This window comes from Excalfactoria chinensis, chromosome 4 (assembly GCF_039878825.1).
Source record: "Excalfactoria chinensis isolate bCotChi1 chromosome 4, bCotChi1.hap2, whole genome shotgun sequence".
In the NCBI taxonomy this organism is placed as follows: domain Eukaryota; kingdom Metazoa; phylum Chordata; class Aves; order Galliformes; family Phasianidae; genus Excalfactoria; species Excalfactoria chinensis.
In genome coordinates, this window is record NC_092828.1 from 7988956 (window position 1) to 8012907 (window position 23952).

Below are 23952 nucleotides of genomic sequence, written 5' to 3' on the forward strand. Positions count from 1 at the left end.
TTATGTATTAAAAACTTAATCCTTCAACACAAATTTACTTTAAATCATCAACTATTACACACAGATCGCTAAAGAACAAGGCTAGAAGGATTTAATTATATGCAGATCTTACTACCAAACCACCAAGTTGGTCTTACCTTGAACTAGATCTTGACTTTGTGTCTTCCTTTGCTGTCCTTTCACTACCAGCATCTTCGCTATTCTCCACTTTTCTCTCACACAGTTGTTTTCTCTTCTCCCACCTTTTCTGCTGACTTGAGGCGCTTTCCGCTTCTCCTTGAGAGCCATTTTCCGCTCCTACCTGTGAACCTGAGGAATGTGCCAGGCACTTAGAGGAGACAGGCAGATTTTGCTCTTCTCTGCCAAAGTCTCTTTCTGCTAATAAAGCAGACGTTTCGGGTTTTAACGTTTCCTGTGCAGGGACTGAATTGTCCAGGTTATCTACATGGTCCATTTCCTTAGACTTCACTAATGTGTACGAAGCATTTACAACGCCTCCTGCAGAATGTTTAGTCTTTAAACCTTCCACACTCTCCTCCCTGCTGTCTTCACAGCTGCCACAACACACACAGGAATTAATTAGACAGTTTGTGGCAGCTATACTGAGTTTATGAGATTCATCCTCCTCCTCATTTGCTAATGGATTAGCAGATCCAGGAACACAATTAATAGCTGCTTCGGGTGTTACTGGGGACTCTGAGCTAGAGGGAGATTTAGGATTGAATATCACAGTAGCAGATATTTTCATTCCCCCTGTCCTGTGAGCTATCATTTCCGCCATTTCTGCATCATCAGCATAAGCATCCCAACCATTGAGGTATAACTGTGAATCCGGACCTTCTAAACAGCTGCATGAATTCTGAACTGAGATGCCAGACATCTGTTTGTTGTCTTCAATATTGTTATTATTGCTTACATCGCTTTCTGCGTCTTTTAAGAGCAAAGTTTCCTCTGTTTGCTGAACGTTCTCGTACAGCAGAGCGTCTCTATATTGCAGGTTCTGCTTTGAATTATGACAAGGGTTATTCACCCAAGCAAACGTATCACTTACTGAATCCAACCCAGCAAGAGCCTCTCCCGCTCCATCTAGGTCATCCATAAAAAACACTCTGTCCTCTTCATCAGTTAAATTGTCAAGATGGTGTCTAGTCGGTGAAGCTTCTGCACTGGAACTATTTCTAAGGCTAGGTCTGTGAGCTGGAGACTGACAAATGCTTGGAGGGGAAAGCAGAGAAGACATTTCATCTCCAACTCTGTGTACCATCCTATTCAGCTGTTCCAGCTCCTGTTCATCATATTGCATTGAACAAGCCAGCTCAGCCTCTGTGTTCTCAGCTTTTGCAGAGAGCTCCGTTGCTGGCAAAGTCGCAGTTATGCCTGGTGCAATGACAGAGGGAACTTCAGGATCCGTTCTGACAGGAAAATCCACATCTTGAGAGATGCAAAGGTTACGCTCCAGCGTGTGCAGTTCATCCTCAGTTAATGTCTGAAGTAGATCCCTAAAAACAAAGAAATACATGTGACACTGCTATTGCAATCACAGGAGGCACCGACAGTACACAATTTAAAAAGGTTTTTACTGTCAGTACTGAAATCCAGAAAGTGAACTTGGGAGCACAGAGTGCTTTCAGCTGCATCACTCACGGAGCATTTTGCATTCGTGTTCAGAACACGTGGGACTGCTGGTGCCTGAATTTGAGAACACTCAAGCAAATACAGGGTGGCAAATTATTTATATCCTTGCAAGGAAGCCCCAAAATAAATCAAAGAAAAATGGATCTTCTCCTTCAGTTTCCTGCATAAAAAAAACCCTACACTCACTGTGTTAATTTAAATACAGGTTTCCTTGCAAGATGACAAACTTCTGATTAACAACTGTCACTAAATAGTAAATGAGAAGTTACACACTGTATAGTAAATAAGAAAGATTCATTGACAACATTAGGAACAAAGCATGTTTAAAATGCCTATATATTTAAAACATCTTCTACCGGGAACAGAATTAATGTTAACCACTACACAAAAATAAATAGTAAATCTCACTACTGGAAGTTTAAAACTAAATGGCAGATATCATTGTCAAAGCATAAAGTTTAATTAAACTGAACCTACTTCCACGGTTCATTTCCTTTCTGTTGAAGCATCTCTAACTCGCCAGTAGATCCAGGCAAGTACTGTGCTCATATGAAAAGAATTCTCCCTCTGCTTTCATTACTCACAAGACAAATGTAATGAGGGTTTCTGCAGTCTATCCTGACAGCTCTGGTGCTTTTCACTGAGGCTTCAGGAAACAGCAAATTAAGAAAAGTGCATGTTGGGTTTCACCTCCTTTTATTAGCATGGTATCACAGCAAAGCAATCTAACCTTGAAAATACAAGGAACATTTTTCTTACAGTGGCTTCAGCAGTGAGACAAGGTCTTAAAATGTACTGTGCCTATTACAAGCCGGTAGTAACATCTACTCTATGTACTGCAAAAACAATAAATGTATTTTACTGCCAATATCCAGGATGCAGAAATTACTTCTTCAAAGATTGAGGCCATATGTCCACTCAAGGACGGCCAGATGAGCAGAGGACAGGGCCACCCAACCCAGGTGCAGGGATCTCATACATCTGCCTCCTTCATGGACTCTGCTCCTGTTCTGACTGTCACTTTATGCTGTTTTCAGAAGGCAGCATCATTATTACAATTGCCAGCCTATGACTCAGTCCATACACTGAACAGAACACAAACAGCTCTCCATTTATGGGGTTGTCACTGGGAGACATGATGGAGGTATGGAAATGCAATTTGCATCCTCCTGCTTCTGCTGCACTAAGCCAGGCTCAGCACAGCAGCACCAGCAGATCAGCTTCAACACAGCACCACTGAGAAAGTGACACTGATAAATAACAAACATCACAGTGCTCTCTTACCATAAAAGTCTTGAAATCAGCTCCAAATTTTAAACACAACCATCTTGGAATCACAGAATCATCAACTGGCCTGGGTTGAAAAGGACCGCAATGATCCAGGACCAGGCTGCCCAGAGCCACATCCAGCCTGGCCTTGAGTGCCTCCAGGGATGGGGCATCCACAACCTCCCTGGGCAACCTGTTCCAGTCTGTCACCACCCTCTGTGTGAAAACTTCCTCCTAATATCTGACCTAAACTTCCCCTGACTCAGTTTAAGACCATTCCCCCTTGTCCTATCACTGTCCACCCTTGTAAACAGGCGTTCCCCCTCCTGTTTATATGCTCCCTTCAAGTACTGGAAGGCTGCAATGAGGTTTCCCTGGAGCCTTCTCTTCTCTAAGCTAAACAAGCCCAGTTCCCTCAACCTTTCCTCATAGGAGAGGTGCTCCAGCCCTCTGATCATAAAAAAATAATGGAAAAACTAACACATTTTCCCCGAGTCACTGTGTGTGTTTCACAACCTGCCCCCCTGTACTCTTTAGCACACTGACAGCAGGTAGACTACATTTGATTTCTAGTGCACACGGAAAGATTTCAGTGTATGTAAAATGGTAGGGTCCCTGATTCTGCACCATTTAATCTTCAGTCTGCTTGACTGCACACCACTGCAACCCACAGGGACCCTGCCATCAGCTGTAAGAGGTCCAGAACCAAGCACCAGGCAGGCAGGGGGCTCAGAAAAGAGGGTAGATCTTAGGAGTACTGCAAAATACCTGATTTGCTAACCTCCAAAAATCACCACCTAGCAGCCACAAATACACATACAGCATAGGTAATATTTTATCCCAAGAATGTTCAGCCATGGGCATCTAAATTAAATATATATGTATATACCAGATCATACGTTTGGTGTACTTCTAAGGCTGATTAAAGTGGTTTGGCAGAAATGGTTCAAATGTCAAACATATAGTATAGACCCTACTACATACGTACTGGTAGATAGATAAAACAGAATGCTGATTTTTTATGTCTAAAATCAAAATCAACACAAGGACCTTGCACACGTGAAAATATTCAGACTGACCATATACTGCTCAGCTTCATCAAACCTAAACAAAACCCCTTAATACTTCTGCTCAGAGGGTCTCCACAAATAACAATCTCTACTGTTTTCAGTGCTGACAGCCACAAAAAATTGGCTGAGACAAACATCTATTGACCGGTACGTAAATAAAGCACTTACTGCCTTTAACAACAGACTTGTTTTTGGATAATACAACGTTAAAGTTCTCAGCTGTATATTTGGATATAATGGTGAGAAATTTGGTTAAAGGTTACAGCACATTGAGCTGTATGGAGAAGTTTATTGGGATGCCACCATATTCTGCAGTAAGATGTTCTATATTCAAACACCAGACAACTGCAATGTAAAATGAAAATATTTCGCAGAAGACAACTAGATTTATATTTCATGTCTTAACTACTGTTGACGGAGACTAGAGAAAGATTCTGGAAAATAACGCTCCCTTTTTGCTGGAGGTGTGTTGAAATATCTCATCCCATCTTCCCTTGTAGGGTTCTGTGGATGCTGCCAGTGAGCAGGGATTGCAAGTTAATGAGTTAAAAAATCTGTAGCAACAAAAGAACAAGAAGACCACTTTAGAAGTGCCTAAACTATCTAGATTTCATTATTCTTGTGCTTACAGCATGGAAGGGCAATGGTAACCTAGGTTACAGCAGAAGGATGACCAGTAGTGTGAAGGAGGTGATTGTCCCCATCTATTCTGCTCCTGTGAGGCCCCATCTGCAGTACTGCATATAGGCCTGGGGCCCCTAGGAGAGCAAAGATGTGGAGCTTTTGGAGAGGGTTCAGAGAAGGGCTTTCAATATATAAAGGGAGTTTATAAACATGAGGGAAATCAACTTTTTACAAGGGCAGATAATCATAGGAGAAGGGGTTATGGTTTTAAACTAAAGGAGGGGAAATCTAGATTAGATGCTGGGGAAATTTTTACTGAGAGACTGGTAAGGTGCTGGAAGAGGCTGCCCAGAGAGGTTGCAGGTACCCCATAGCCCTGGAGATGTTTAAGGCCTTGGGCAATTTGACCTAGTACTTAATCTAGTGGTTGGCAACCCTACCTGCATCAGGGGGGTTGGAACTTGACGGTCCTTGAGGTCCCTTCCAACTCAAGCCATCCTATGATTCCAAATGAACTGCCCTCTTTTCTGTATTACATTCTTCCTTATTTTCATACAATGTATTTTTCACTCAAAAGTATCACTAAGGACTTTTTCTAATGCTCAATTCTTTCAAGTAATCAAGTTTTTTGGGATGAGTTCTTTGACAGCTCCCCCTGACAGCAAGAAAATTGGAACAAAATGATTTTGGAGGCCTCTTTCAACTCAAGCCACTCTAAGAATCTATGTGATTCTATGGCTATGATTCCTTCAAACCAGAGACTGCCACTGAAAAAAAAATTCATACTGTACCTTAGCTTGCTTAATTCTTTTCCAGTGTCCTAATAAATACTACCTCACCAAAAGCATTTTGCAAAGAGTTGACAAGAACACCAAAATCACATTTCTTAATGGCCATTTGAAATAATAAATTATACACGCACAACATCAGAATCCCTTCTTCCAAAATTGAACCTAAAAGAGTCGTTTCATTTTTGAAAGCATGCAATGAAATTTATAGATACTGAACGGACAAGGATGTTACTCGTGTCTTTTCAACCCATGAATAAAGCCCAGAGTAACTGAAAATCAAACGGGCTAAGCAATAAGCTGGCTTCACCGATTTTCATTTTCCTCATTGTAAGGAGTAAGAACAAAGTATGGATCTTAAGAAATGTATTTGTTTTTAAATACTTTTGGCTTTAGCCAGCGAGTGATGCGAATATTTATAAAAACTAACTTCAGAAATAGGTTCCTCACTAGGAGATCGATCTAAAGAAGTGCAGTCCCCATGAAAATTCTTCTTACATCAAACCACTATCATGACAGACAAAAACGGAGGCATAGAAGTGAAAGTTGGACATGGGAAAGAAAAACTACCACGGTAACTCAAGAACCATGGAAATAAAATTTGCAGTTGATATACAAATACGAATTATAAGAAAATAGCAGGGTCCATGGGTTGAGAGAACACGCTGCTTTACAGGCTACTATTTTAATGCCCTTTATACTTGAATAAAGCCAAAAAAAACACTTCTCCAATGGTTACCAAGGCTGGAACACTGTGAAAAGAGGTACATATAAAATGACACATCCTGAAAAAACAGATCCAAAATATGAAAATTTATAGTCACTTCCATTAGATTAAGAATGACCTGAGCATTACATCATAACATACAGAGAAAATATATTAAGTCTCGTTAAACAGAAACATTGACGCTAATTAGAAACAGGATCTCCCAAAATAAACTGCAACTTTAATATTTCAGGCATCAGCCCAACACAGGGAAAACGTGAAATGTAGTAAAGTGATATTCAGGGAGAAGAAAATAGCAAGGAGAGGAAATGTTCAGAAAAATCCTGGTAACTGAAAAACAAGTTCGATACTTCATGGGTACACAAGGCAGGTGAGAGAAGCATCTATCTTAGTGTTCATTTAGCAAACAAACACTTCTGCAGTGATTTATGCATACTATTTTACTGATTTTCGCTGCAGAAAAGCAGCAGTTGCAACCACTGTTTGTTACTTGCCTTATTTTTCTTAACAGTGTGTGAAAAGGTCTGAAGAGTTCAGACATATCTTCTGGCTTGTGGTCCAAGTTCAGTGGTCCCTCGGAGTAGACTACAAGGCCACTGCAGTTCAGACATGCACAAATAGACAAAAATGAACATTTAATCACACAGAGAAACTGCTGGCTGAGGAATCAAAAACGAAACCATACATAAATATTAGAACTATATTCAAGTTACTGAATTTTCATACTGTTATCTTGTCTTATTCACCTCTATTAGAATTAAAAGTTACTTAAAGCAGCAGGAGAAAGATCCTCTTCCCTCCAATCGATGCTTCTCTAACGCATGGGAGAAAGAGCAACAGAAGCCCGAGAGAAAGTACACAATTTTAATTCACTGTTGTAGGTGAACCAGAAAAAAATAAATTAATGAATAAAAAACCTTCTAGGAGATCCCAACCTTTTTTGAACTGGGGAGTGCAGAACTGGACACAGTAGTCTAAATGTGGCCTCACCAAGGCCAAGAAGGGGGGAGCATAACCTCCCTTGACCTGCTGGGAACACTCTTTTTAATGCATTCCAGAATACTTCTTGGCCACCAGGGCACACTTTTGGTTCATGTCCAATCTGTTGTCTACCAGGACCTCCAGGTCCTTCTCCACAGGGCTCCTCTCCGGCAGGTCATCCCCTAACCTGTACTGACACATGAGGTTGTTCCCCCCCAGGTGCAAGACTCTACACTTGCTCTTCTTAAATCTCATCAGGTTCCTCCCTGCCCAACTTTCCTATCTTTTCAGGTCTTGGTGTCTTCTGCTCACCAGTGAGCACCTTGCACAGCCAGCTAAAGCTTTCTAAGATACAGCAGCAATGCTCTCACCATAAGTAATACAAATCCCACTGAAGTACTTTTAAAAAATTAAAAGAAAAGAAAAGAAAATAAGGACCACTTCGACTCTGTTTACCATCTGACAAATACTACTCTTTGTCTTCTGTTTATAAACTTAGAGTCTGGCTCATGCCCTGGTACCAGGATAGTACTGTAGTCTCCCATCAGGCTGGAAGATGGCCATCAAAAAATTCAGAGTTGTCAAGGTAACAGAAAGTTCAAGAAATCTGACTACTGAACTTGATGAATCTCCTTCTGGGGGCTGGTGCTCTGAGGGCAGGAGCAGGGAGGGGAGAGCAAGAAGCCATTTGCTTCTTTTGCACGTTCTGTGTGTGTGTGTGTGTGTACCTTAAATCATCCTGTTACCAAGGATACATGCTTTTTTATTTTTATTTTAAGCTTTATGAGCTTCAACAAGGAGACTGACACAAAACAACACAGTTATCACTGACTCATGTAGTAACGTTCTGCCTGAATGTCACTTCTTTCTGAGCAGAAGCTAGAGACTGCTTCTGCTGAACTTCAAGCAGACAAAACATCATTCTTTCATCAGTTCCTACGTTCACTTCACCTTCTTTAGAGCTTAATTCAAAGAAGAAATAAGAAAATATATGAAATAGAAAAGGGCTACAGCGCTACCAAGAATGATTGTGAAAAGATCTCTATTTGGTACCTTTGAAAGAATTCTGAATCAAAGCTTGAAACTAGTCGTACTGCGGAATGAAATAAAAAATGCTGAATTCCAGAAGAATACTACACTCAGGATTTGGGGGTTCTTATTTCCCTACCACTACTATACTACTCCTACACTGCTTTTATTAGCTAACTTTAAAACATTCCCAGTGGTAAAATATTTTAAATGTACAGGCTTTACTCCACATGAACTGCTGTCTTATTAAATTGGGAACACTCATTAGGAAAAATGCATTTGGCCTGATCAATCCTGAAAAAACTGTGAGAAGCAAAAAATCTCTTTTAATTCAGTTGCTGGGATGGTCAATACAGGGTATGAATTCATACAACAGTTCATACTTACTAATACTTTCCTTGCAAGAGATTTAAACAGACTCAATGTTCACAATGCACTCAACTTGTTATGACAGTTTCTATCAGATCTTGACTAATTAAGAAAAATACACAATATCTAATAAGTATGTTTGTTTTACAGAATTTGTGTCCTTAAGCTACATTATTTTTGAGTGACAGAATATCTGCTTTCAAAAAGATCTTTTTTTGACAGTACGACATCCTACATTCTGATGGTCGTGGTTCATCACTCAATTACTATTTTCTTTCTGGAGGATGACCAACCAGTAGTTCTAGAACCCTGCTTCCTATAGCCCACCTCCTCTTTCTTTTTGCTCTTGACCTTCTACAATAAACTGGCAGTGACTCTTCTTAAATAATAATCCTCTTTTTCTGTAAGAAAATGCAACAAAACTCAGGTGAAAGAAAGTATGTCAAAATTCTGAGCCGAGTTTTCTAAATTTGAAATCATTTTGTAAGTGAACAGAAGTGGAGCAAAATAGTCAACAGAATTACTTACCATACAATGGCTAATCTTGGAATAGTAAACATTAAAGCTGGTTCATAGTCATCAATCATATCTTGAGTGAGGTATCCAAGCCTTAAGGCTCTAAGCAGAAGAATAAATTGATTTATTAAGAGCTTAGACTCAGAGAAACCATTTCAACAAGAAAAAATACCTGAAAATAATGTGAAGTAAACCCGACTGAGTGTTGCAGTCTCCATTGTAGAAGATAATATAAGAAAAAAAATATTTCAACATTTAAAGCTCTTAAGGTTATCCAAAACCAAAATAGTTCTTACCCCTTCTTATTCACTATTTTATGACTGTTTTCACTTGTTACTGGAAAATACTGGTGGTTATGGGTTTGCAAGCAAAATGTTTCTAAAAAAACAGGAAGTATTTCTTTTCATTTCAATTAAAATGTGCTAAAATCTTTTAGGTCAAAACACACTAAGCTTACAAACGCAACTAAAAGAAGTTATATACTGCAACAGATAAAGTATGCCTAAAACTGGGTGCCATCTACAGACTGTGAAAGTGTACTCTGTACTCAACTCCTTGATCAAATCTTAACCACACCATATGAGTAGCTGCTAGGCTCCAGTCTTCATAGGGTTTTCAAGAATCTTCATGTAAATCACAGGAGTTTCATAGATGAGTTGAATAATCTCCCCACATATTCTTGACTGAATTATCATTAACTGTTGATGTCTTAAACAGATTTAGCCCAATTAAATGGTCTTTGTTTACATGTCTACAAATAGCCACACTAAAAATATCACAAGAAGATTACCTTTCATTGTACAACCAAAAGAAAACATCTGTACCTGGCAAGCATGCAAAATACTTTTTACGTCTGTAGTTGGATACTTGCTAGGAAAGCATTTAGCTGATTCTTTTATGACTCCTCTTAAAGGATACTGGTAGGGTATTTCTACAAAGGTTTAGATTGAAAGCCGAATGCAGCAGTGCTATAAAGCTTTGAAATGAAAATCTAGCAATTAATTGAATTGCTTACCTTTCCACAGTTTCACAAAATAGTACGATTACTTCTTGCTGTACATAATATTCTTTTGGAGACTTCACAGGTACCATAGCCGACACATAACTATGAAGATTACAAAACAGTCAGTGTACAACTTCTTTACACGATTTACCAATTCAGACTATATTTATTTACAAACCTAGGCCAAATCACTGTAGAAATATAACATTTCCTAAGCCATTTTATATTTGGGAGCACTCACTACAAAACCTGCACAGGGTAAGAAGCTATATGAAATGCAGCTGATTTACTTATTGCACACTGAGGTAATAGAACTCAGAAGTAATTTATACATATAATTATGCACATCACACAGCTGGAACTGCATACTCCATGGCACAGGGAGGCAGGTCCTACAAAGATCTTTATTACCACATCTTGACAGTAGAAGAGTTGATGCTGCATTTCATGGAGAGAAACAAAACAAAACAAAACAAAACAAAACAAAAACATATTTTATCTAAAAAGGTTTCAGTTGAAATTGTATTAGCGAAATTCATTTAGTCAGCAGAGACATAATTTAGGAGACTTAAAAAGTTGGCCTCATTTCTATGTGGAATCACATGCAGAAGTCCTAATGGACAAGTCAAGAAACATCAGCAGAAGGAAATGGTTTTCTGTCATATTATCCGAAGTCATTTGAGGACTACATGTAACGTAGGAAAGAAAAAAGTTGTTTCAGAAAACAATGGCAAATAAAACTGCTGTATGTACACAGGTTTGAACAGGTCACAAACTGAGCAGGCATCGTCCAGAATCAGCTACTGATTGTCGCTTGTGTATGTATGGAATTCACGCTTAGAAAATGTTTTCAATCAGTGATTTCAATGATTTCCAATATAACAGCATATTTATAATTCTCTGAGTAAAATAAAAGAGTTTACAAACACTGAGGAAGAACAAACAGTAAAAGAAAACAGGACATTCTGGGGACTATTCCTAAGAAAAAATTAAATGGTATCCAATTATAAGAAAAACTGTTCTGTTAAAGGCAGGAACTGCTGTATTATATTAGATCCACATCTATATTCGCCCAGGATTTTGTCTCTAACTATTCCAGCATCTCGTACTTCTAGGATACATGCAGGAAGCTGTCTTAAATAATGCAGCACAATACAAGACTCAATCAATAGGATCTTTAACCCAATAAGGAGTTATTTTTCTCACCCCAGAAGCAATTATTTTTAGTTTTGCCATAAACCTTCAAGCCATAATTCTATCACAAGCTTCTAAATCAATACAATCTTGACTTTAATTATGGCTCATGTGTAAAAGCATTTCCTTCATCAGATTTCAATTCGCCTTCTTAAATTCAGCGTACATCCCACTTTTATCCCTAAGCATGAGAGGGATCAAAATCTCATAATCTCTGGACTGTTTGTTATCATAAATATATTTTTGATGTCTCTTATTTGTCACCTCTCCTCTGACAAAGAAAACATTATGGGAAGAGATTTATGGCTTCCTTTTGTGTTTTGGATAACCTCCCTCAAATGCCATATGCCACTATGCAAACGGAAGATTACAGTTGACTTCCAGAGAGCAAATGCTGATTGCTAAATAGCTATTTAATTCTCTATTATTGCTACAGTGGAAGAGAAAAATCTAACAATATAACACATTACTGAAGAATTCAGAAAAAGAAAACAGAACAAAACAGCCAGCTTCCAAAAAATAAAAGGCAAGCAACAGTGAAAGCAGCCAGGGAAACAATCTCAATGCATTTACTTCGGATCAGTTACCTTAATTCAAATTCAGCAAAAAGGACATCAAAATGCTTGAGCGAATCTTTCATTTTTTCAGTGTAGAGGTTCAAATCCCGTAAGGCCTGGTCACGTATGATGTTTCTCACTTCCTCTAGGCTGCGGGTCAGATCCTTGGCCAATGGTCTCATCGCCATACTCTCAATTTCCCGATTCATTATAATCGAACCAGCAGCCAAACACTATGAAAACACATTGAGAGAGGAAAATGTTTTTTGTAAAGTTAATTTTATGTTAACAAAAGCAGAAGATGAGATATTTGATACTTTGACCCAGGGCAGGACTTAGCCTCATTTGTTGCTATCTATTAAATAACTCAAAGATTTAAAACTGATATGCCTAGAGTCCTAAGACCTCACCCAAAGGGTCAGGAAGCAGTTCAGTCAAGGAGATACGTGAGTGAGAGGAAGAACAGCAGATGAACTTACAGAAAGCTCTTCTCTGACTAACAAGGAAGCCTGTAGTAGAATGTAAACTTGGTATGTGCACAGATTGCTTGCTGAAAAGGGACACGAACGCAAATAAAATATGATCAATGGACTGCTTAAATTCAGGCTGCACTGCTTCAGTTTGTAAAACAGATCTGTCCTTACAAAAAGGAAAGAAATTCTGCTTAAGAGATTCCTTCCTCTGACCAGCTCAGAGCTGTTGAATGTATACAACATATTAACAAAACTTTCTTTTTTTCCCTCAGTAACAAAAATCACACTACTAAGAATAAGTTATTTAATACCATTTGCTCTTGGCTTTGTTCCCCTACAGATAGGTTAGAAGAGAGATTAAAAGACAAGAAGTACAGACATAAGTTCTCCAAGGTGTGTTAACGGAAGTATTTCCCTAACTGGAAACATAGAGGCTTGCTTTAGTCTCTCCATGCACTCCATGGAAGGACCATTTCTGCAGCTCTGGATGGATGAGGTGCAGTCCCAGCAGTCACATTTGTGCTTTATGGGTACTCAGAACCAATTGTGTTGTTACTTCTTTTAAGCCAAAGCAAGACAAGATAACTCTTACCTGCCAATAGGCACTCAGCCTATTGTATATTGTGTATAGTTGTGTTGACTGAAAGTCTCAACACTAACAGGACACGAGTGCTAAGTATAACTTCAGCACTGCATACATTACATCTCCAAAACCAACTGCACAGCTCAGACCACAATGAAAGTTCAAAATGGAAAGATTACAAGTATGAGCTTTGGGAGGAAGCTTTTTTCCCCTAAGATAGTGGCAATCTCAGTGGTTCCCACAAGCATTTTCCTCCATGCACTCACAAAGAGAAGTTACTACCTTCATCGAGATTTTTCCTGTTTGTTTCTGCAGTCCCAGTGAGCTAGTCCCTTAGAAGACTAAAAGATAACGGGATTCACAGGGATTCAGTATGAAAGGTGGTCATGCCTGCAGTGGGAGGGAGCTGGGGCCTGATTGTCCTTGAGGTAACTTCCAACCTGCACCATTCTGTGATTCTGTGAAAGGTTTTATAAGGAATTACCCCCATCTTATTCTCTCTAACTATCAAGGAAGGGCTACTAAGTCAACGTAGCAGACATCCTCAGCGTTTTAAAACTGAGCTGAGTGCCATCTGGATGATTGTTGGTAAGGTCACATCTTAACATGAAGAAAAACTGCTGCTTTCACTGCTGAGCACAGGATTATAAAGCACTGATACTGCAAATTCCTTCTGTAAATTCTGCCCAGGACAACCCTAACCCAAAGGAGCCCACAATTAACAACTGCTAAAGAAATCTTCAGAAACAGAACACCTAGAGATATATTGGACACAACAAGACAGGTTCTGCTGAGATAGATCACACACTATAAAAGGAAAGGAGGCACTGATAGAGAAAAAAAAATGGTTAACAGCAGGAGCTGAGGGATTGCTTCAGGTAGAAAAGATGCAAAGCTGAAAATAACATAAGGTGCTGTTAAGCTCTGAGATGCCTTGGCTACTTCCCCTCCACCTTAACAAATGCACTGTGCTTTAAGTCACCTCAGGGCTAGCAGACCTGAAGACGGTAAATTTACCTTAAAGATGTCATAGTAATTGTTTTAGTTAATAGATACCAGTATTAATGAATAAGCACCTTACATACCACATCCTTCTTTCTAATTCTTCAGGCTTCCCTTTATTAATATAATTGTGGACTATTCACTGTAAAACCCCTTGCTCCTATGGGATGCTGTGGAAGTAGGTCTTTGAGAGAAACCAGGTAAGAGAAGGAAATGTTCAATGTTTTACACAGAATCCGTCATATTTTCTGCATACATGTAGAATGAGTACATGAAGTGCAAGAAATGTCAGCAGTGCATTTTTAATACACATACAAAAGCCATAGTGAAAGAATCCCCTTCCACTGTGCATCCACAGCAAGCTCTCAAACATCTGTTTCCTTCACTCTGTAACTAAACGGACCATCTTCAAAGAAGTCTGAGAGTAAATGTTAAACACCAACTGCAAGCTTTATACAGCAAAAATCTGCCCATTAACCCCAAGTAAAAGAAATACAAGAGACTTACTTCTGCTCCAAACCAAAGCTGGCCTGCAAGGTTGTCATGGCGTATTTCTTCTGGAAACTTAACACAAAAATCTCGATTGGCCCGTTCGTGAGGAATGCATTCATCCATGATTTGGTTTATGATGTTCAAAACATTATCCTGAAGAAAAAGACAACACATAAATTGCTCCAAAGAAATCCCAGTTTTCTTTTCTAATTTTCAATGGAACTTATTAGTGAGACTCCAAGTAAGCAAGGTAGAAAACGCAATATGCATCCCATAAGGTCACCACACACATGCACACAGAGCATCCCCTATGGTGAAGAAAAGCAGAATATTGCTTGGAAGGAACTGTAGAATCACAGAATACCCTGAGATGGAAGGAACTTACAACGATCACGGAGCTCAGCTCCATGCAGGACCACCCAAAGGAAGGGTAGGAATTGAGTTTTTTATTGTTTTCTGATTGTTTCTCAGACTCACTTCACTTAACTTTGAATGCTTTAGCAGGACTTCTGATAAGGAGGAAGGACTTAAAGAACTTCTTAATACCTCCGGCTATCTACCTGCAAGATACTGGTAAATCAGCCAGAAGTAAATTAGATTTCTTTCATTTCCTCTCAGCAGCCCCAGTGACACACGTTCCATTCTTCCTGAAAAGCATGCCCTACAGAGTGCCCCGGAGCCATAAGAAATTGACTTATGTTGTGATAGTCAGGGTTGAGTAGACTTGAGTTTGCCCCAGAAACAGAGACAAGGAGGTTTCGCCAAGTCTAGTCCCCAGTGGGTAAAAAGCTGGCACACCTCTGTGCCTCCCAGACCACCTGGGAGGATGTGAGGACCACAGCACTAATTAGAAAGTGCTTAGTAATGGCTCTGACCTACCTCTGGAGCAGGACAAAGAACAAAGTGCTCTAACCAGCTTCTTGATATGCAGAGAATAATCTGTATTCATTTACTTGAGAAGATAATTTTCACACAACCCTTCTGGGTACTGCAAGGAATTTAATTACCATAATAAAGGTAGAATCAGCGCACAGGGAAGGCCGAGTGCTTTCATTACAAAGACGCTTTGTTTGTCTCAGGCTTTTTGCACTATTTACAGAATTCACATTCTACTTAAAATACTTTTCAAACAAATAAAAACAAATCTGCCACGTATAGAACTGTTTAACAGGCAGAATTGCTTTGAGAGTGCACTTTGCTGCTGTATCTTTCTCTGCACTTAAATAACAGAGGACAGGAATTTTATATAAAGCTGCCTCTTTTGTACATTCCCCACTGAGAAAAAACAAAACCTACTTTTAAGGAAAAAAATAATACTCTGTAATTCTGGTGGGCATTTGGTCAACGCCCACAGACACACGGTTTGGGGATTTGAGGTGGTCCTGTATGGAGACAGGAGTTGGGCTCAGCGATTCTTCAGGATCCCTTTCAGCCCAGGCTGTTGTATGAAGATGCCCACACCAGGCTCGGCACTGGCACTCTTGGTCACTTGCTGAAGGGGCTGCAGCCTGCCTCCACCTGCCACCCTCTGGGTAAATCGGAATGAACTACATGCAAATTCATAGGTAGTGTCAGGGTGACAAATGGAGACTAATGGCCAGTTCCTATTTTCCATCATCCCTTCTCTTCCTCCTCAGTTCTATATAAAACAGATGTAGCTAAATGGGTCAGCAGAAATGCAGTTTCTGAATTCCTTCTAGGTAGTGCTCTCCCCACATCATCATACAGGCAAGATCTAGATGGGACAATAAAATATTTTGGATGTAGGTCTCATAAGGAAATCAGCTCCTAAACCATTCATTTCCCTTCTCAAAGTAACAGAGCAAAGAATAGAACTGAGGATTACATCTTATAAATGGAGAAAGTCAAAAGTCAAACATGATGTACTTTAAATCAGTTACAACTGATTTATTGCAAGTGCAGGTGCTTTGTATGGAGCTCCAGTATTGGCACCAGAGCAACAGAAGTTGGCACATCAGTACAAAAAAAGCTAGATTTCTGTTTCCGGGGTATTGGTATAAGTTTGCAAAGATCTATTTAGTCTCTGTATCAATTCAGTATTAAAAGTAACCCTACCAGATGGATTTTTTTTTACAAAAGCTGCAGAAAATGTAATAACATTTATTAGAGCAGGGAACTCAGAAAAGAACTGCATTTGAATCTGATTTGTACCAGTTTAAATCATCCAGTTCAATTTTAGGTTAGGACATGATATTCCAGCTGATTTTACATGGCACCAAACTTGAATATGAGAAAGTACAATTTCCCATTTCTTGTATTCGAAGAAGCTGCACAGAAGAGGATCGTGAGGTCCATATTGAAAAGCCTTTCCAGATTGCTTGTTTAAATGATTATTTAACGTTAACGTGCTCCTTTTCAAACGCTACCTTATTTTACAGTAGCAGGACAGACATTTCATAATCAACTACATTCTTACTTAATATTCCCAATACATCAAGACAACTTTATGCAGATGGAGTGCAGGCCTCATACCTGTGTGTTTTTTCTTTTTTTAATATTTGAAAAAAAACAAAAACAAAAACAAAGTTTCCAACTAAATCATCTAAGGAACGAATTACAGACATCATGAAATTTTGTACCTTAATGCACAGATCAGATGTAATGGAAAGCAGTAACGTGCAATAAAGATAACTGTATTTTTACAAAGAAGTTTCCACCTGTTCTTCAGTACATCACTTGTTTACCATGTAAATGGCATTTGATATTTGTTCCGTTTCTTCAGGTATTCCTAGAGTTGACAGATGCTTCTGCTCTAAAACACCACCCAAGATCTGTCATCACGTCTCCATATATGCCACATTTCCACAAAAGGTTTAAGAAAGAAAAAAGAAGCAAAACCAAAACTACGACTTATCTGTTATTTGCATAGCACTACTAAGTTAAACCATTGGCAATAAGAGCTTTAATGCAATACACACTTTTTACTGAAGATGAATCACTCAACCATTAAATAGTAGCAGGCTTTTTTTCAAGAGTTACCTGGCTTCAAAGAGATGAGCACCTTTCCCTTCCTAATCTATTGGTGATAATGGAAGACTAAGAAAATGGTATTTGATAGAACTTCAATACATAGTGCGTAGGTGTTGAGACAATCCTATGAAGTAAACTGTTTTTGCTGTTTCGAGATGTGTAGTTTCACACATTCTCTCTCTCCCTAGTGTTTATTTTATCCTACTACAGGAAGAAAAAAACAAATACAATTCTCCATCAGATTCCTTCCCTATTCCATTCCGCCTTCTTAGGACACCCAGAGCAGAGAAATCTAAATAGGAAATTTAGAACGCTTGCTACTGTAATGATTTCAAATCTCAGCTGCTTTGAAACTGGAAGAATGCCAGCCAATTTAGACAGACTAGCCAATGCATTGTAAGCAAATTAGTCTTTTCTTTGTAAGAGCTTCAAGAAACATTCAATTTAGTTAATTACAGCATTCTGCTTTGTAAGCGAATGAATGGGTTCAGATACATGGCAGCATGGAGGTTTTGCTCTAATTTAAGCAACAGAAATCAATTAGTTGGAATTGAAGTCGTAAATCTTTCACTTGATCCATCTTTCTACATAAAAGCCTCCGGATGTTAATGTATCCTTTGGTGGCTTTATCTGTTATCTGCTGGGTCATTTGCATACAGGGATGAGCACTTCTGTTTCGGCTGCTCTCTCTAGGCTTTCCAGCAGCACAATGGCCAGTTCAGCTTTTGGGATTTCTTCCAAGTTCTGCATTTCCTGGAAAACAGAACTGGGTGCTTCCTGTAACGAAGAACATTTGTTTATATTTATTCTGATAGGAAACATAATGAGCAGCAGAGGGACGGTGAATGCAGTTAGCCGCGGTAGAGATGAAAAAGTTGGTTTATTTTTGGCCTAGCAATAATTGGCCATATACTCAATAATCAGAGCAAAAAGCCAACAGTAACCACTGCATTAGCCTTTGGACAGGTACAAAAAGAAGAGCTAATAACTGCATCTTAGCTATGGTCTAAAAGGTATGCTTCTGTCAATGAAAGGCAGACTTATCTAACCTTCCATACTTATCCTTGATAAAATCTGTGCTGCCCCTCCATGCTATTAAATTTAATATAATTTTCTTGAGATCCTCTACAAGAGGGAAGTAGTTTCCTGTGTGGCTAAGTACCTCTTTGTTCTCCATTATTTGAATTATCGTAGTATCTAGCCACGGTAACACAGTCTGATAATATTACCATGAGCTCAACAGACAGTGCTTGTTAGCATCTTCATTGGAATATGTCCTTCAAAGTTCCTGCTTCTTTTTCTGGCTTGACGTTAAGTTGCAGATCACTTCAACAGTGCAAAGCTTTGTAATTATTTCTCACTGCTTACTTCAAGATGTTCCCCATTCTAAAAGTAACTTCAGACTTTTCTCTAGTTTGTGCAGTAGCTAACTTCACTCAGCACAGTATAAAACGCTTACAGAATGCACCACAACTGAAAGACAGATTGGATCTCTAGCAATACTGTATCTCTCTACCCCAGTAGCAACAATTGCTGCAGTCTGTTGAACTGCAGCAAAGCTTCTCTTCCCAAACTGCCTTGATGGAATATCCTTATGAGGGCACAGCACACTCCAAATAGCATGGGTTTATTAACAGAAATGTTGATTTTTATCTCCTTTACGTGCTCCAATTTATTATGCATACACTGAAGAACTGCATCTCCAAGTGGAGTGATTGATGCATTCGGAGCTGGTGAAGATGGGCACCAATTTTCAAACAGGAGAAGATGCAGGTATTTGATCACAGCAACCTTTTTTTTTTTCTTCTAATCAACATTTATTTATTTATTTCCAGACTAAAACAACATTTCCACTAAGCCAGCATGCGTCCTTCCAATGGATTACATTTATATTTAGCTTAAATCTGCTCCGAGAGTCTGCCTTTAACACAAAGACCTAATTGTGGAATTAATTTCCCTCTTTTCATGCTGCCCATCCAAATATAGCTCTCAGTAAATACAAGAGAAATCACCATTAACAGAAGGGACATTCCTAACAACCACCAACTTGAAAGTCTATGTTAAGTAACACATCATTGCAGGGTATCCTCCCTTTGCAAAGAACATTTTCAGATCTCAGAAAATCTCAGTGTTCCTCATGTCATCGTAAGAAAAAAGAAAAAAAGCCACCTGTTTTACTTCTCCACACCAATGAGCCATTAGTTAATAACAGACATGACAGCCTTAACTGAAATGAAGCACACCTGAACTCGTACTGAAGAACTGGGCTCTCAGCACAGAGCTTTTTGGCCAAGCCTTCCTTCACCAAGAAGGGAAAACTCAACTCTGTACACGGTAAAACAAGGTATTACTAGATAAACACTGCGGTTAAAGACGTGCTCTTAAAACAGTTTAATAACTACTTGAGCTTTTTCCATAAAGACTCTACAAGGTTTGTCTTGTAATAAAAGACGCTTGAAAACAATCCAGTAAGTAAACTGGTACTTCAACATCCCCTTTTATGTAGTTTCATAGCAACAGAGGAATCATTCCCTCTGAACATGGGCATGTGCTAGAATAAACATTACCTGTTTATTACCTGAGGTTTCCTGTGCAGCACAGCGACCTCAAAAATGCCTGAAAATGCACTGCAGGATCTCTCAAGAACAGTAAAACTTGGAATCTGCTTCTGAGTATTGCTTCAAAGGTGCTCAGCAGTGGAGGACAAGAGCAGAAAAAGGAACACATCATCGTGACTTACTGCCACCTCTAGGAAATGCTACTGCAACTCTTTATTCCAAGCAAAATATCTTATAATATTAACCTCCTTACGTAAGGCCAAATATCAATCAAAAAACAGAAAGGGAAGAGAGCCCATGGTTAGCTGATGGAGTTATACTGATGACCCAACTTCTGGCCAAGCATTTTGTATTTTCTGGCCTCCTTGCCCATCATTCTATAGTCAAAAATAATACAGATCACCAAATGATTCCCAACTAAGAAGAACTGTGGATAAACAGACAAAGAAAGCATAAACAGGACAATTCTTTTCTAATTTAAAAAAGCTTACTGCTGCACATTTGTTTGTCATCAAGTTGTATCTCTCTGTTGGTAACTTCTGGGGAATAAAAAAGCAAATGTACAATCAGCAGGCATAGCCTACTTTGGTTACTGCAACCAAAAAACATCAACCGTTCTGATACTACGAGTAATGAAATCAGAAATACTGCAATAAATTATTAAACAAAAAGATGAAACTCTACAGCAAAAAGAAATCTTTTATCAGATAGAAACAATGCAGCATAAGCATTTATTGTCTGGAATTTAGGGATAATCTTGGTATCACCAATTAAACTCCTCAAGAAATGCTTCTCTGTTTCATTTTGTGCCTTTTTTTTTCTTTTTAACTGGCACTTCAAATCAATTCAAGTATAAAAGAGAACAATTTTCTCTGAGCAAGGCTAGGCTCACTTTCTTATCAGTGAACTGCCCAGCCCTTCTGGCATGAATTTCTGAGTCTCCTAAATCTGTCTCCTAAATATAGCGCCTGTGGGAATTTCTCTAGAGCCCACCAGCTCTATTATCCTTTATGTAAACTCACAAACAGGTACAAATCAGGATACCAGCATGAGTCCATCCTTATCACAGATCAATGAATAATGAATACCCAAGTGTTCCAGTTCTATTTGACGGAGAGATTCTGCCTTGGATTCCTACTTTTCGCCTCCGCTGTTCCAAAAAATACCCTTATTATCTACAGTTTCTAAACTCTGGGAACACTAAGGCAAAGATTTTTCAATTTCTTTAAGTTCATTTCTTCCCTATAGCTCAAAAATCGGCCGTCTGTCTCCTTCACTGACCTCCACTAACATCACTAATACAAAGTCTCAAGGGTTGCAAATTGAACAGACCAGAAACGCTTGGCCATTACTTCTTCTAAAAGTACTCTGGGCTCAAGCCATGCTGTTTAACCTTTATATCATTTAGTAAAGTAACATAAGATATAGATTCTTGCCAACTTCTAACTAGTCACAAGGTCTCAGAATCCAATGGAGACCTTTCTTAAAGCTTTAGTCTAACTTGTCTCATCTAATGGTATCTATTTCTGTCTAATTCTAGAGGAAAATGTTCTTCGATGGACAGATGCAATCAAACATGAAAATGTCACACCTCTGAATTGCCTCACTGTTCACAGTGATTACAGCACATACTCCCAGTTTGCACTTGTCAAGAATGTTAATGAATACAATTAGTATAATTTGCTGCCAATTCACTATGACACCATCATTGTCCTATAAGTTATTTAACAGCTCTTCACAGGTATCTTCTTCACCAAGAGGTATTCATTAAAGCCAGCTTTCATTTTAAACACTGCTTTTTCATCAGCATGGATACTTCAGATAAAATAAATAATGAAAGGTCTGTCCTAGAGATCCCTGACTGTCATACCACTTGAAGTTTTCAGATAAGAGAAGACACCTTCAGATTAGTCAGTTTTTAAAGATGAGCAGCAAACGGCATAAGGTCATTCTGCAATATAAGATGACAGGTAGCAATGCCAGCTCAGGAAGCCTAGCTCTTATCTCACCCACTTTGCAGCTCTCAGTCTTATCTCCAGCCTGTACCAGGCAGTCTTATCAACACTGGCAGCTTCCTTGTACACAGAGCATATGTGAAGGGGTTCAGTGCACTGATCCACAGTAATCCAGGTCATTTCCTCTGGTAAAGTTCATGGGATGACACTGCAAATATCTGCATCAGTACAGGTGAAAACATGGCTTCTCAGCAGTCTAAAGCTGGCCGCAGCTTATTTAAACTGGCTCTGGATAAGGATCTATACAACCACCCCTCTCCCTGTCTCTCCAGTCCTGGCTGTGGATACACATCCAGCTGCACATGAGCAATTTCATACCATTGCACAACCATACGTACAGCACATCCGTTTAGCTGGGAATGCAGTCCCAAGGATCTGGCTACAAGCAGGCTTCCATGCAGATTCAACACACCTCAGAGCTTGCTTCATCCCTGCTGGAACACAAACCTGCTTCCTGGGACACACAGGAAGAAGAGACAGACAAGGCTGCCTTCTTTGATAGCAACACAGGCTCTAATCAGTTTAGATCACTTCTAACATGAAGCTCTGCTCTGAGGTTTTACTATGCTGTCGTGCAGGGATAGGAACAATAGTTGTGTAAGCTGGGGTTGGAAAAGCTTTATAGTGGCACTAAATATTTAATAGAAAGTAAATATTTTTACAATGAAGTCTATCTTGTTTGCTCACACTCAGCCACATACCCAGGCTAGTACGGTATTACACCAGCCATCAGCCACTCAGCTGGATCCAGCAATAGCTCAACTCAAAACTAGAGCCCAACACTTTGCAGGCATCTATTCTAAAACTGAATTTTCAGGCTCATGAACATCTCCACTGTCAGTATATTTAACACAACCAATTTCGAAATCTCCTAGTAAAATAAATTACAGAAAGAGAATGCTGCCTGTTGAGGAATGCACTTGGAATTTGATATTCTCAATTATAAAATATGATGTGCTTTTAGGCTCTTATTTGCATTGCAGAATAAGTCAGACAACCAGAGATATGTTAATTAGATCTACCGAGACAGCCCTTCTCATTCCAGTTAGAGGGTTAAATTATTTTTCCAGGCTAATTTGCAAAACCCCCCGGAAGCAGAAATAATAAACAAGGCAGATCCTGAGGCCACTGGTTTGCAGGAATACACAAAAAACGTAGAATACCTTTTTAACCCAGCTATTGTGAAAGTCCAAAGTAAACATCGCTACGTAAGCCTGACAGAATTCCTCCTTTGAATATTTCTAAGACTACACCAGATCTAACAAAAACATAAAAAAAGTAAGAGAGATCACAGGTCAATATGACAGTTTATCTCAATGCCGCTTGTATTTATGCAGATCAATTCACCGAGCTTTGCAGCCTAAGAACGATCACTTAGCTGTTTTATCCCCGAGGCACCTGAAAAATCACAGAATACAAGAATCTGATGCTTGGTATTTGCTTCAGCAAATTTCACCCACACACACCTTGGGAATGGAGAACTTACAGGGCTGAGACAAAAGTGTGTATGGAGTACCCTGTACAGCAACACCAAAAGCGCAATGGCTGCTTTTCTCCCTCTTGCCCCTTCTCTGAACAGAAATCACAGCTGCAGGATTGACATTTGGGAAGGACCATGTAGTGGGCTAATAACACTGCTGTTTATCTCACCACTGCTTTTAAAGGAAGCAACACTATTTTGTGTAAGAAATGAAAATCCAGCAGAGGTAGAAGCGTGAGAAAGTGAGCATTCTTAAACCACCAGAGCAGTCTTCAGTTCATACAAATATTTGTTTTCCCAGGTGTTCCAAGTTTCCATGTGTACAAGCAGTGCAAAAGCTCGCAGGAACAAAGTCTACCATCTGCTGCCTGCTCTCCAATAAACAAACCTAGGCTCACCATAAGCTGCCTACATACCAACCTTTTCCATCTTCTCTGAAGTGTTCCTCACTTACTAAAATAGGTAGAAACTTTGAGAAACTAAGTTATTCATAATTATCATTTTAGAACATCATGCTGCAATAAGCTAAACCACATTCTTTCCAAAGCATAAGTCTGAGGAAGACATTGATTGCATCTTTACAATGCAAGAGGAAC

The 23952-nt window shown here is 39.2% G+C and overlaps 1 protein-coding gene across 3 annotated transcripts in view; it reads right to left on the bottom strand.

Annotated features, from left to right (window-relative positions):
* Positions 1–23952, bottom strand: part of ZFYVE28 (zinc finger FYVE-type containing 28) — a 143785-nt gene that overhangs the window by 38179 nt on the left and 81654 nt on the right. For all 3 annotated transcript variants that reach the window (XM_072336303.1, XM_072336302.1, XM_072336301.1), the window contains exons 3-8: positions 14328–14465; positions 11793–11995; positions 10024–10113; positions 9021–9110; positions 6608–6709; positions 138–1499 (exon numbers count right to left, since the gene is read on the bottom strand). In XM_072336303.1, the coding sequence (XP_072192404.1) occupies positions 138–1499; positions 6608–6709; positions 9021–9110; positions 10024–10113; positions 11793–11995; positions 14328–14465 (1985 nt within the window). The remainder of the gene's footprint in view (positions 1–137; positions 1500–6607; positions 6710–9020; positions 9111–10023; positions 10114–11792; positions 11996–14327; positions 14466–23952) is intronic.